The sequence below is a fragment of the Cyprinus carpio genome, chromosome B12 (assembly GCF_018340385.1).
Source record: "Cyprinus carpio isolate SPL01 chromosome B12, ASM1834038v1, whole genome shotgun sequence".
NCBI lineage: Eukaryota > Metazoa > Chordata > Actinopteri > Cypriniformes > Cyprinidae > Cyprinus > Cyprinus carpio.
Genome location: NC_056608.1, coordinates 9980325 through 9995646, shown reverse-complemented (window position 1 = coordinate 9995646; position 15322 = coordinate 9980325). Strand labels below are relative to the sequence as shown.

Below are 15322 nucleotides of genomic sequence, written 5' to 3'. Positions count from 1 at the left end.
TTGGGGGAAGACGAGCAAAAATAAAAATAAAATAACAATAAATAAATAATTAGAAATAACTTAATTCGATAATATATTTGATGATATATCATATATGATAAAGTGTGTTAAAGTGTGAAGAAATGTTGTTCACCTCAATGGCCTTAACAGTGGGATTAGTGTAGTACATGATTCGTGTTATCCAATCAAAAGCAAGACCGGAGGGGGAACCAATGATAGCAGCAGGAGCAAACTGAGTTCGATTTGCCCCATCTGTCTTACTTCTATAAATTGAGCCCTGGGGGGGTGGGGGGGGGGGATCAACAATATTTTCATGATATACAGTACTATTTGGTTATATTTTTATTGTTTTTCTTTCTTTTTATTTTTATAGATTAAGATTTATTTTAATACTTTCAGTATTATTTTGCTTTGCTAATTTGAATCAGATTCAGAATAAGCTTTATTGCCCAAACACACACATGGCATTTTTGTGGTTTCCAGGAGATCTGGGTACATACATACATAAATATATAACACAATAAAATAGAAAGAATGTGAAATAAAATTAAGAAAAATAAGTTCAAAACAATTAAGTAATATACATCAAGACAGCAAAATATTGTGTAATAGTTAAAAATACTGTCAATTTATGAGTAACGTCATAGGTTAATTCTAAAACAGTGCTCTAAGAAATTGTCTGATTAACTTACAGTGCCTTGCACCCAGTAGACAAACTGCTCTTGATCATCAAAATCAATATCTCGGCCTTGTGTGATGCCTGAAATTGGTGCCATGGCATTGTTGGATGTGTCATTGGGGTTTAGAGGAATTCCCATAATTACTGTATCTCTGACGACCATCAAGAATGGTGTGTCATCTAGGAAAAATAATTATTACAGCATCAAGTCAAGTGAAAGGCCATTAGACCTCAAGAACTCAATTGGCACATGCTCATTTTGCCAAGATTCTGACCTTTAGTACAAGTACGACCATCGCTGGCAAGGGTCCAGCCAGACTGGCAGTCACACCTGTAGTATCGTGGTCTTAAGGTTGATAGCAGACACAGCTGACTGCATGGATGGTTCTCACAGGGGTTAAGCCCTGTATGTGATCCAACAGACTATGTTAGTCAGCTAAAAAAAAGATACTCCTTTCATTAATATCCTGCGTGAAAGCCTAACCTAATGGCTGCTTGACGGGGTGATCCATGGCGATACCCATGCACTGGTACACACTGGTCAGAAGGGTGGTGATGTTTCCTCCATGAAATTTGTTAGTCCTCATGACTTGGCTTGTGTAGCGGTCACTCCAGTATATGTTGTCTTCGAAGATGGTTATGCCATGGGGTTGCTGAAGAACCTGCAGACACGGGGACGGTAGGAAGTGATGAGTAAAAACTGCAACATTAGATAAATCATACTGTGACACATATTTCATGTAAAATATAGATGGATTTTAACCAGAGCCTTTAAATGGTTACCATGTCACTTGCAAAGACCTGATGCCTGTTTTTGCCATCGTAGTCACAGTAGTCAATATATTTCAGGTAGGCGTCAACAAAGTATAGTCTTCTAGTTGTGTAATCCAGTGTAAGTCCATTGGGCCAGTATACCTTGTTAGTCACAATTGCTCTTCTTGCAGATCCGTCCATACTAGCCTGTTCTATTCTAGGGTTCTGACCCCAGTCTGACCAGAACATTACATTGGTGCTGAGAAAAAATAAAAATCAGAAGGAATTATAATTTTATGATACCTTAAAAACCCTATGTGATCAATATAAACAATAAATAACCCACAGAATTTTGTTTTATTCATCCTCATGTTATTCCAAACCCAAAAGACTTTCCTTCATTATCTTAACACAAAACATAAATAAATACATACATAAATGAATAAAACCTGAAAGATTTCAGTCCCCACATTGAAAACTTTGACGTACAGTACATGTAAGAAGTTCACAAAGAGATTGTAAAAGTAAATCATATGAATCGAGTGGTTTAATCAAGTCTGAAGAGACGCGATCACTTTATATAATGAACAGATTTAATTTAGGCTTGTACTTACATATACACATCCACATACATGCATAGATTGCATAAAATATGATCAACGGAAGCACAGGTGTACTTGCTTGACATACAAGAACCAATGACTTACACAAGAACTAATGAGGTTTGTTCTTGTGCATCATTCAGTTGAGTTTGATTGAGCTTCTGTTTACCATATTATATGCCAATTCTGTTGAACAAAAGTGAATGAACAAAAGTCTTATGGATTTAAAATGACATGATGGTCAATAATGACAATAATGGGTGATGGGTGAACTAATCCTACTACTGTTGCATTCTCTCCAAACAGAAACAAATCAGTAAATATGTTAATATGCATACTAGTTGCGGGGGTCTAGAGCCAGTCCGCGAGGGCTGGTAACATTCTTGGTAATCAAAACCTTCCGGAAACGGCCGTCCAGAGTAGATACTTCAATGTTTTCCATGATGTAGTCGGTCCAGTAAATGTTTCTACCCACCCAATCCACTGCTATGCTTTCAGGTACCATCAGGCCTGAAGAGAACACTTACATACCAGTATCATCAAATGAGTTAATCCCAAACTGTAGATGATGAACATATAAGTAATATATGCATGACATAAAATGCATAAGCCATCTCCAACTAGACCTTAATTTCTTCTTATTAGTTACCTGTTTTTTGTCTGTGCCATTCTGGAAAGAACTATAGATCATTTTCTCAGATGAATCACCCCAGTAGACTCGTTTATTGACATTATCAAAATCTACAGCGACAATGCTTGTGCCACTGACAACAGGAACAATAAGGGGTGGCCTGAAGTAGATGCGGTTAGCGCTGATCTGGCTGCGTCTGGCCACCAGAAGTAAAGCATCACCTGGAGCTGGAGCAGATTACACATTTCCTCACAGATTTCAGGTTTTACTATCCTTGTGTCCTTATAATACTTATTACTTTAAATATTGGATTTGGTGTTAGTCGGAGCAGTGCAAACTAGCATTAAAACCATTGGCCATTTGACTAGAAATGCAATTCAGCAACATGTTATACTTCATAAAGTCTTGGGCAGTCATGTTTGATGTGTAAGTGATGGAGATGATGCTTACAGGTGACTCTGCATGTACGTCCATCAGGCTCCAGCTGGTAACCATCTTGGCAGTAGCATCGGAAGGAGCCACGCTCATTGTAGCAGGTTTGACTGCAGAATCCAGGGATCAGACACTCGTTTATGTCGTCGCAGGTCTTTGAGTCATTCAGCAGCTGGAATCCTGGTTCACAGGTACACTGAGCTCCAAATGGTCCCTGAATACAACCATGACTGCAGCCTCCGTTATTTACCTGACAGTCATCTTCACCTAATAAGGGAAACAATGAGAAAGAAAGAGACAAAAAAACAATTTGAATAGTTCATCAACATCAGTACTACTAGTTTTCAACAGCAGTACTTACTGCAGAGGGGAGACTCGTCAGCTCCATTGGGGCAGTCTCTCTGGCCATCACACACCTGAGCCTCTGTGATGCACACCTGGTCTGTAGGACACAACCACTGACCTGATGGGCAGCTGAATGGTGGAGTGGGACAGTTGGTTTCATCACTCATATCCCTGCAATCATTATCCCCATCACAAACCCAGCTCTGAGGCACACAGTTTCCATTAGCACACTGGAACTGGTAAGAACTGCAGGTTCGGGGCGGGCAGCCATTATGCTCGTCAGAGCCGTCCTCACAGTCTGGATGGCCATCACATTCCCACACTTTCGGAATGCAGAATCCATCAACCTGGCACTGGAACTCATTGTCATGGCACAGACCTGGCCCACGTGTGGCTGCACATGAAATATCAGTAATTAGTAATCACTAGCATTATTTTATTAACACTAATTGTTAATTAATAATACAAAAATAGATTACAAACCAGACACACTGTTAGTAGCTTCTATCCATATAAAATTATGAAAGAGAGATGAAAGAGTACTTCTAAACACATAACTTACGACAGCCGCTCTCATCTGAGTGGTCTCTGCAGTCATAAACCCCATCACAGCGGTAACTCAGACTCACACACTGATCTCCACTGGCACATGCGAACTCATATGTTGCACAGGAGTACTCTAACCATAAACACAACATCCATGTCATCCATGCTAAATAAAATCATCATGAAACAGAAGTTTAGCTATGGATCTTTTCTTTCATGTTGTGATGTACATTCAAGTGTAACAAACTATTGACAAAAAAAATGTAGGACCAGGACTTGGTTTTATGCACTGTGTTGATTGATTGGATTTTGAGATGTGGGCATTGCTCTCAAAAGTGAACGCAGATGAACATGAGCAAGGGCTGGGTTTAAACAGATTAAATAATTGGAGAAGTCCTGTGTACGTCAACAGACAGAATTCTGTCAGTGTCACAAGAAGGTCCATATATTTTGATTAATCAGACATTTTCAATAAATCAATTTTGATAATAAGGTGAAAACCTTTTTCTTTTAATGAAACATATGCACACATAAATTAGTCACAATAAAATTTACAACATGCATTTAGAAAACAGATTTTTAATTTCATGCCAACTAAGTGGATCTTTTGAGTATACCAATACCTCAGATGCAAATTAAATCACTGCCTTACCGCAGTCCTTCTCGTCAGATCCATCTAAACAGTCCTGGTCTCCATCACAGACATATGAGTTATATATACAACGGTGATCTGGACACAGGAAGAAGCCAGGCTGGCAGGTGGTGATAGTGGAATCTGGAAGAGGACAGAGGAGAATGGGAGTGTTGAAACTGTAATTAATTAACTGTGTCATATTTGTGCACATGGGCAGTTCTAGGGCTTCTGGGATTTTTTTTATGAAATTGTATTTGCCAGTAAGCATTTCTGCATATTCAAATTTAAATTAAATTAACTGTGTCATATTTGTGTACATGGGCAGTTCTAGGGCTTCTGGGAATTTTTTTATGAAATTGTCTTTGCCAATAAGTATTTCTGCATATTCACTTGTTCATGTATTTTCTGAATTTCCTCCAAAATCTTCAGTACTCACTGCACTGTCTCTCATCAGAACCATCGCCACAGTCATTGAAGGCATCGCACATCCATGCTTTTGGGATGCAGTTTCCGTTAGCGCAAGCGAATTGGCTGGACAAGCAGGTGGTTGGAACATGTGTGGGGCAGTTATCCTCATCGGTTCCATCACCACAGTCATCATGCCCATCACAGCGCCAACTAGCAGGGATGCAGTGCTTGTTCCCGCAGGTGAAGGCATATGGAGAGCAGGTTGTTCCTGATTAAAATGTTGAAAGGAGATGTTCATAGACATGTCTAGGTGTTTAGATGGTGCTCAAGCACCCTCACATGTACATACACACCTGGATCTGTGCAGTTGGCTTCATCTGTCTTGTCGGCGCAGTCATTCACACCATCACAGCGGAAAGAATTGGGCACACAGCGGCCCCCGTCGCAGGGAAAGGCATAGTCTCCACAGTTATCATCTGGTGGGGGCTCAGTATCATCTTTTACACAGTCCCTCTGGTTCTCCTGCAGTTTCATTCCATAGGGACATCCGCACACACGGTTGGATGCAGGCGTAGGGAAACAGAAGTGGCTGCAGCGGCCATTTGAAATCAGATTGCATCTGCTTTTGAACACTACACAGCAATGAGATTACAGTAGCTGATTATCCTTTACTGCGACAAATAACAACTTACATCTAACAAGTACAAGGGTCAATTTTATGTCCTATCTATTAATTTATTCAAAAATACAATAAAAATTAATTCAGTAAAATGAATAAACCGCTTCTATGATAAGCATGTGTTTAATTTCTAACTTAAAATTCATTTTAATATTTTCTTGTGGTGTATAAACTCAAAATGTCAAGGTGATACAACTGTCTTGACATCAAGAAAAAAAAAATTAAAAGAATGATTTTCCTTTTTTGTGAAAAAAAGTTATAATTATTATTATATTAACATTATTTTATGATTAATTCTTCTTTTTTTTTTTTTTTGCTCTTTTTTATCATCGACCCAAAAGTGTAATCATCATCATCATCATCATGTCAAAACATGTCTAAAAATGCAGGAAAATTGACAAAATTCCAGTAAATTGCGTTAAAAGACAGCAGTTTTTCTGTGTCACTCACAGTTCTGGAGATCAGCTGAGTAGGCCTTAACGTTCATTATGCCTGAGATGCCCTTTCGTAGGATTATATTTTCCCCACCATCCCTCTTCCTCATTCGGAAAACAGAATTTGTCCTCCAGTCTGACACAAACAGATGATCTAACAAATATGGTGGAGGTCAGTCAGTGAAAAAAAATTAAAAACATGTATTAAATTGATTTAGTTGAACATAATCGTAACATCAGCATCATAATGGCCATGTGAAGAATGAAGAAATACAGAAGTGCCAACCTGTGTGTACTGTAAGTGAGAAAGGATGAGTGATTTGTCCAATACTGGAGAAGGCCTGTCTATCTAGCCCATCAATGCTCACATGTTCAATCCGGTCTAGCTGCGCATCAACCCAATATAGCCTATCCATCCTATTGAGCACAAATATAAGCTTTTTTTTAAGTTCAAACTGATCCTTGTGTCGGGATCAAAGCACAATGAAATGTGAATAAACTCATCTCATTTATAAACAGAACTCTTTGAGAAATGAAAGTGTATAGGTACAGGAAACTATTGATTGTAAAAGGATCTCCTTACAGGTAGTCCAAGGCAAGTCCATTAGGCCAGCCGAGTGTTGAGTTGATTAGTGGAACAGCATTGCTTCCATCTGTGTATGCTCTGGTGATCACAGCTGGACGGTACCAATCTGACCAGAAGAGGTATCTAAGGGAACAAAATAGAACTGTCCAGTAAGTTCCATAAAAATCAATCTAATAAAATCACACACAAATGCTCAAATCTAAAGAACAGCTAATGGATAATTGGGTCTTATATTTCATTATGGTCCTCTGTATTTACAGGACATGCTATGGATGATTTATTTAGCACAAAACTTTATTCTGAATGATGTACTCTTGCCCATGATGTCTCATACCCTGCACTGGGGTGCACAGCAATACCCCGGGGGTATTTTAAGCTCTGAACAATGTCCCGTCTTGATCCATCTGTTACTTTAAAAGCTGAAACGGTACGATAAGTGCTGGATGTCCAGAAGAGGATGTGAGAGGTCCAATCATATGCCATTGACTCCACAGAGCCCACTCTGTAACCTGTCAGGATCTCATTATCTGAGATATAAGAACAGAAGCACGTTTAGTGAAAAACTTTCTTTATTTTACAGGACAGTATTTTGTACGAAAATCATTCATTTAAATGTTAATGAAAACAACAGAATATATTATTTGAAATATATTTTATAAAGACTTATAATTTCATTTTTTTCCCCTCTATAAACATTTTAAATTAATCTAAAAATTAATTAATATTACATTTCTGAAATTTCTTTTTCCAGGTTTTACAGTATTTGTAATCTCTGATTAATTTAATTAATTTTAACATTGCTGTTGGGATTCAATCAAAGGTGGTACTTGGCCAGTTTAGTGTTTAACTGTTAAAAAACAAACAAACAAAAAGAAAATGTTGCATTTTCCACTTACTGGTTCCATTGATGGATGATTTGTAAATGAGTTGTCGCATTCGGTCATTGTAAAACACAGTCTCCACTGACGCATCATACTCCACTCCAGAACCAGAGAAGGATTGGGCCATGCCAGCGAGTGGCAGGGTGACATCTTCCTGGGACGAAACATTAAGAGGAATCCCCCTGACTGCTTGTGCACTTGCCACCAGTAAATAATCTTTAATCTCTGAAAGAAAAAAACATGTTTGTTTCAGAGGATCTGGTACAGCTGAAACTGAAAACAAAAATTTTTAATGTTAAAATACACTCTCCTATCCCAGTATATGACCATCTAATTCAACAACAGTGCGTTTCATGATTTGGCAGGCAGGCTCTTTCACTCACTAAAGCATGTCTGGTGATCATCCTGAAGGTCGTATCCTAGGCGACACTTGCAGCGGTAACCCAGCCCTTCGTTGTCAGTACGGTGACTCAGAAGGCAGATTTGCTGACACCCACCATTGTGTCTGCCACATGGGTTTATCACTGCAGTCAGAAAAAAGACCAGGTTTATATACTAGATGTTGCAGTCTTCCTGGTTCGTATTTTGTGAATATTTTACATTTTGCATTATAACAATAAACTTTGTCTCACCAAAGGGCTGAAGAGCTGGATGGGAAACCACAATTTGTCCAGGTCTGCTAGTAGAGCGGTACAGAAAAGTTGGGTCACTGCCATTGAAGCGGTTGGTCCGAATCACACCCATCTTGACCCAGTCTGTGAAAAAGGCATGGTTCTCGAATACTGAAATCCCGAATGGGTGGGGGACCTGATGACCGCCATTCAACACTGTTTTCCTAGTGGCATATTTGATAACACAAATATAAATGTAAATTTAGCACTCAGTAAAAAAAAAAAAAAAAAAAAAAACACACTATCAGTGATTCTCAACCAAGGCCCCCCCGACTGTCCATAACAATATTTAAAGGCCCCATGATTGTTCCAATTTTGTGTGATTTACTGGATAAGAATTAAGGATAAGGATTTAAAAATATATTTCTTTCTACCTTATAAAATATTTTAGAGCTTAACATAACTATAAATATTTTACATAAAATGTAATATCAATATGTCCATGGAGATGGAGTTCTAAAATTTCATTAACTTACATGACTTTTACATGTATAGAAATAACATTTTTTATTTTTTTTAAAATATGGACAGTGGGCATACTGGGGTCTAATGAATGAAGATATGCATACAATGATCCTAAATGAGTATGTACTGTATGAAAATTTCAAAAAATATTTTAACAAACTACTTATAGGCCTTCTAGTGGGCTCAAGCCCCCTGGTTAAGAACCACTGAGTTACATGTTCTAGAAAGGTTTAAATTTGTAAATTTTTGGAGTACAATACCTGTCCAAGCCACTATATGTAACAGTCTCAACCAGGTTAAAATGGCTATCTGTCCAGTAAACCCTCTTGGTGACCAAATCCAAGGTGATTCCAGTAGGGGAACCCAGTCTGGTCTTAACCAGCTCAAACCGGTTACTGCCATCCATGAATGCCCGTTCCAGTTTAACATCATCTTTGTTATAGCCAGAGTCTGTGAAGAACATGTATCTGTAGAAGACAGGTTAGACCACAAGTAGATGAGTTGAATATTCCTTTTACAACACAATGAAACACAACCATAAACATATTGTACTCACCCCACTGTTGGGTCCAGTGCAAGCCCATGAGGGGTCACCAAGTTTTCAGCGATCAGCGTGACACGGTTTCCTCCATCATAATCACATGCTTCAATTCTCTCCACACGTTCCTCAACAAGGTACAACTTAAAGTTGATCCAGTCCACAGCCAGATTCTGGGCATTGTGCACTGCTTCAGACAGCACCTCCTTCTTTTCACTACCATCAAAATTTATGGAGTAAACCTGAAAAACACACACACACACACACACACGCACACTCATATATATATATATATATATATAGTATAAATATATATATTATATCTATTTATATATATATATATATATGTATATATTATATATATGTGTGTGTGTGTGTGTGTGTGTGTGTATATATTACATATATACGTTATATATATATATATATATATATATATATATATAAACAGTTAATATATATATAATATATAATATATATACAGTTTTTATATATCTATATATTATATATATATATATATATATATATATATATATATATATATATATATATATATATATATATATATATATAATATATTAAACAGTTATATTAAAAATAAAAACATATATACATACACACACACACACACACACTCATATATATATATATATAATATATATATATATTTATATGTGTGTGTGTGTGTGTATGTGGGTGTGTGTGTGTGTGTGTGTGTATGTATATATGTTTTTATTTTTAATATAACTGTTTTTATATGTACAATGCAATTTCACACTATAAACCATTAAACACCTTTTGGGAATTTGTGTCTGTCCAGAAGATCCTTTGAGTGCGCCAGTTGTAACCGACACCCACAGCATAACCTTTACCATCTGATTGAACCAGAAGCCTAACAAACCGCCCATGAATATCTGCCATCTTGATATCACGGCCATCTGTGAAGATCAGCTGTGGTAAACCCCCTGTAAGGACAAAAAGGACAAGGGGACATTACAATGTACTATCAATAATATTAGCTAAAATGCAGTGCACAACAAAAACAATTCTATTTTGATCTGCATCATAGTACTATAGTGGTTCTCATCTGGTAAAGCCATCTGTATGGTGGGCAGCAGTGGAAAAAGCACAGGTAAATGCAAATTATGGAATGCAACAAACAACATAACTTTGCCTTTTGCATAGCAAAATACAATATTATTATATTAAATTGTACTTTTCTGTACTTTGTCTTTATTACGTATTATACAATAACAACTCTACTAAACTGTCCCCAGTAGTGCCTTCAGTGTAGGCAGATTATTATTAACTGATGCTTTTAATGAGATTCATAGTACTGTTGTAAAGGCTGATGTGATCCTGTATTAAAATCTTGAACTCAAACAGTTTCAGGCACTAAAATATATTTAAATAAATTCATATGGACTTTCAAATACCACTAATGATGCATTACATTTGACACATTTAGCAAAAAAAAAAAAAAAAAAAACATTTTCGGTTTTAGTTTCCACTCACCTGAAATATTGGCCTTGCAGACATGACCCAGCTCCAGAAAGTATCCATCTGCACAGCTGCAATGATGTGTGCCTGGGCGATCCTCACAGAAATGATCACAGATACCCCAAATTTTACAGTCATCGTAGTCTGAGGATAAACCACATACATGGGTCAATAACATGACTCATTTCGGTTGTCCCAATCTAACCAAAAATACAATTATGCAAATGTCTAGATTGCAAAAAAAAAACCTTTCAGTAAATGGCTGGAATTCTTGAAAATATTTGTCCTAGTTTGGCATAATCTAATAATCAAATAAGCAGTAAATCAGTTGTCTTAACCAATGAAAATTAAAACTATAACACCTTAAAAATTACTTGAAAACAATAATGATTAGGTGTACTAACATGCATGAGGCATAGGGTAATACTTTATTAAGAACTTGCAGCTAGATTTTTAAAGGATTTTTCCTTTTCATAACATTGCAATCTTTTTCTATAAACAACACTTTTTTATGATTAGTTCATCTTGGTGGCTGTTGTAGTAAAAACGAGAGAACAGTGGGCATTTATGTAGCAGACAAGCCCCTTCCAACTGTACATTCAAATCAGAGCGCAAAATTAAGGGTGAAAAAAAATATCTAAATTGTGATCATTTTTAATGAACAAATCCTAAGAATTATATTTGAATATAAGACTATAAATATAGCCTACCTCAGGAAACATAAAATAATTTAAACATGCATTACCTTTAAGGACTCACAGTGATTATTCTTTCTAGCATGATGTGACATTATCCAGATGAAGATAGAAATCTGGGCCCATATTCACAAAACATCTTAAGGCTAAAAGTAGCTCATAACTTGCCAATTAAGGAGAAAATCTTAAAAATAATGGGCATGTCAGTCCTGAATTTAGGACTCCTAAATTTTTGCTCTGAGAGTATTTCACAAAGCATTTTAGCACTAAAACTACCTCCTAAATCCGTGAAACGTTTAGAATAATGAAGAGGACTCCTAAGTCACTAAGACCAAGCCACAAACTATCCTAAAATGGCTGTTGCCAGAAATCTGCCTCAGAACGTAAACATTTTAGAAACATTTTACAATAATGTGCTTTTAAAAAGGTATCACCTTTGGTTTTGGTTGGTGGTTATTTCAACTCCAAATTTTCCTTTAATTAGTGACACCTAGCCTACATTTTAAAATCTTTATTTGAATGTAGCATTTAACATTTTTATTTTTAAACCTTTAATTGAATATGGCAACATAATATCGCGTTCTACAATATTTCTATGAATGAATCTCTGACAGAGACTCATCCCCTAACAGCCAATCCCTGTGTGCATAGTTAGTAAGCATGCTGACATCATCCATAGCAACGAGGCCCTTACTCTTAGCTTAAGACTTCTCTCTATTCCTTAATAAATGTTTGTCGCAGCAGCTTTGTAAATAGGTTTTAAGAGAAAATCGTTTGCTAAAAACCTTTACTGCTATTTAGGCGAACTCTTAGTGGTAAGATAAAATGTTTTATGATTATGTGCCCTGATCTGTAATCAGATAATAAAGGGGTCTCATTGGCACTTACCCACACAAGTGCGACTGTCATTGGCCACAGTGAAGCCATCGGGGCAGTAGCACGCTCCACCCTGCGGGCTGGGATGACAGCGGTACTCACAGCTCAGAGCAGAACACTGGTGCAAATCTACAAGAGAGTATCTTGGGCAATTGAGTTAACTCAACAAAATACACTACTTTAAATTGTCCTGCAATACTGAGGGTTTCGTTGAGGTTATGCATATTCATTATAGATGTACTGGCATCTAGTAAATACTTTGTGATAGGCTATTAGGCTTGTTAGGGAACTTGCTAATGTGAACTGTTTGACAACACATCATCATTACATAAAAATGTATGAGTACTGTGAGTAACATGCTGATCAACAGTTTACCACAGGTCAGATGTGCTGTACTATTGCCCTCATCTGTTCCACCAGGGCAGTCAGGATGTTCATCACACACTTTGTTTATGGGAACACACATTGAAGAGCCTGGACAGGGCCATTCGCCAGGGTAACAGTCTCGGATACCTGGGTCTGAAAATATGAGCATTTAGGGTTAACTAATTTACCATATGCTTTACTAATTGAATGTGTTGCATATCGATAGGAGAGAGGAGGTGTGAATCTCACCACATCCATTCTCATCACTAAAATCCCCACAGTCATTGATGCCATCACACACCCACTGCTGAGGCATACAGCGTCCATTACTGCAGGTGAACTCTGACCCACTACAGGTTCGATACTCTGGAAGAAGACAACATAGCAGTGCTTTATAATATCAGAAACGACTACAAGTAAGCTATGCACTATGGTATTTACATGGTACTCAGAAGTACATAGTACTTTTATCAGTGACCTGATATATATTTTGAACACCCACATTTACTTCATAAAAGTTTATCTTTTGTAACCCATGCATCTTTGGTAAAATTGGTCAAGATGTACTGTGGAACCCACCACAGTTTTGCTCATCACTGTTGTCTCCACAGTCATCCCAGTGATCACAGACAAAGGGCATTGGGATGCAGTATCCACTGGTACATTCAAACTGATGCGACTGACAATGGCTTGCTGTTTGAGGAATGAAAGACAAAGAATATGAAAGGAAATGACCGTGATGTACATGATCAAATGGTGAACATTCTTCTGAACAAGCTTCACTGACAACTGATTGATCACTACACTTTCACTCACTGCAGTTGGATTCATCTGATCCATCTCGACAGTCTAGCATCCCGTTGCAGTGCTGAGTGTTGTTGTAGCAAGCGCCATTAGCACATGTCTTCTCTGTGCAGGCTGGGTAATCTGGATTCAGCAAGGGGAAATTTGTTGCATTTTATTGGAAATTTAAAACCTGATGATGAAGACAAAATCTGACAATTCCTTGGTAACTGATTTATCTTGAGATGTTTATGTGTATTGGACAATTTAAAAGAGTCATATGCTTTTTGTCTCGTAAAGATAACATTGCTAAGGACCTTTGTGACATTCATTACAGGCCTGTTTGCAATTAATTTGAGTTTTTGAAGTTTAAATTCTGGTTCAAAGAATATCATTAAAAACTACAAATAACGTGTAACAACTACAAAAAAAAAATGTGTGTGTACATGTGTTAGATGTGTTATATCTGTTAACAAATAATAGAATTGTTTATTCAAATTATATTTAGAATTTTCTGAATGTCTGACAATTTTTTTGTATTACTAAATATTGACCAATATAGGAACCTGTACTGGTAGTACTGTTACTATATTTATTTCAGTGTTTTATAGGCCTAGGCTGTACTTTTGCACTGACAGAGGTGCTAAAATAAACATGCACATTTGTTACGAAACAGTAACAGATATTTTTATTCAATTAAGGTTAAAATAGTAGGAATTAATTATATACAAAATTAAATAAAATAAATAAATAATTATTTGTAATTAAAATATTATTGACAAAATAATAATAATAATATTTTTTTTTTCTTTTTTAAGTACTGCATACTGATAAATAGGAGTCTGTGTTGTTACTTGTAAGTGCCACATTTCTTTTAATTGTATGGAAGAAAGAGACATTCTTACTGCAGTTGTTCTCATCAGAGTTATCCACACAGTCTGATACATGGTCACATCTGTATTGTTTGGGAATGCACTGCCCTTCTCGACAGGTGAACTGGTCTGGGCTACATGTCTGCCCACCTTAGAACACAAACGAAAGGGTCAAAGACCACCTCTGCTAATACTCATATTTTTTTATTACTGAATAACTGTATTCTTTCTGTCATTTAAGGCACATAATCATACCACAGGCTCTTTGCTCATCAGAGCCATCAGTGCAGTCTGGTTCTCCATCACATACAAACGCTAAAGGAATACACTCCCCTCCTGTCAAGCACTTGAACTGCTGAGAGTTACAGGTGGGTAAAGCTGAAAATACAATACATAGAATGAGAAAATGCATTACCCTTGTTAAGGGTCAATCTAACAAGCCATTGTTCAGCTAGAGATACTTACGACAGTTCTGCTCATCAGAGTCATCTGTGCAGTCCTTTGTTCCATCACACCTCCAGTCTTGATTTATGCACTGACCATTACTACACTGGAACTGACCACTGGTGCACTGACCTGCTCAGAAAATAATGGGTTTTGTCTGAACAAACTTGGTTAATCTAATTTGACAAAACATCACTTAAACTAATAGCACATGCTGCAATTGGAAATGTGATAGATGTGTTATGTGTGCATGTTTACAAATGAATGTGTTGTTGGTGGTTTGAGAAATGGGCATCACCGGTTCATTAGAAATTAAAAAAGGAAAATAATCTAGAAAAATGTCAGAACCTTGAGTTTGATGTAAAAATAAATCTTAATGACGCTGATAACTTAGGTTTATTAGGTAATTTAGGAGGAAAAAATCTCGGTTTTGCAAGAAATAACTTGTCAATGAGTAACTCTGTTTATGGGTTTAGGAGATACTGTGTAGAATACCTGAACTCTC

The 15322-nt window shown here is 36.9% G+C and overlaps 1 protein-coding gene across 1 annotated transcript in view; it reads right to left on the bottom strand.

Moving 5' to 3' along the window:
* The window catches only part of lrp2b (low density lipoprotein receptor-related protein 2b), a 41931-nt gene that overhangs the window by 25576 nt on the left and 1033 nt on the right, over nucleotides 1-15322 (bottom strand). Inside the window, 32 exon segments of the mRNA XM_042735251.1 lie at nucleotides 134-277; nucleotides 693-859; nucleotides 955-1083; nucleotides 1164-1341; nucleotides 1463-1691; nucleotides 2373-2557; nucleotides 2684-2892; nucleotides 3116-3364; nucleotides 3459-3836; nucleotides 4005-4121; nucleotides 4641-4763; nucleotides 5059-5298; nucleotides 5384-5662; nucleotides 6160-6297; nucleotides 6430-6560; nucleotides 6727-6852; nucleotides 7064-7256; nucleotides 7626-7835; nucleotides 7994-8134; nucleotides 8243-8445; nucleotides 9007-9213; nucleotides 9303-9526; nucleotides 10077-10246; nucleotides 10797-10925; nucleotides 12365-12481; nucleotides 12728-12871; nucleotides 12968-13084; nucleotides 13298-13411; nucleotides 13535-13645; nucleotides 14407-14523; nucleotides 14629-14751; nucleotides 14839-14949. Coding sequence (XP_042591185.1) covers nucleotides 134-277; nucleotides 693-859; nucleotides 955-1083; nucleotides 1164-1341; nucleotides 1463-1691; nucleotides 2373-2557; nucleotides 2684-2892; nucleotides 3116-3364; nucleotides 3459-3836; nucleotides 4005-4121; nucleotides 4641-4763; nucleotides 5059-5298; nucleotides 5384-5662; nucleotides 6160-6297; nucleotides 6430-6560; nucleotides 6727-6852; nucleotides 7064-7256; nucleotides 7626-7835; nucleotides 7994-8134; nucleotides 8243-8445; nucleotides 9007-9213; nucleotides 9303-9526; nucleotides 10077-10246; nucleotides 10797-10925; nucleotides 12365-12481; nucleotides 12728-12871; nucleotides 12968-13084; nucleotides 13298-13411; nucleotides 13535-13645; nucleotides 14407-14523; nucleotides 14629-14751; nucleotides 14839-14949 — 5453 coding nt within the window.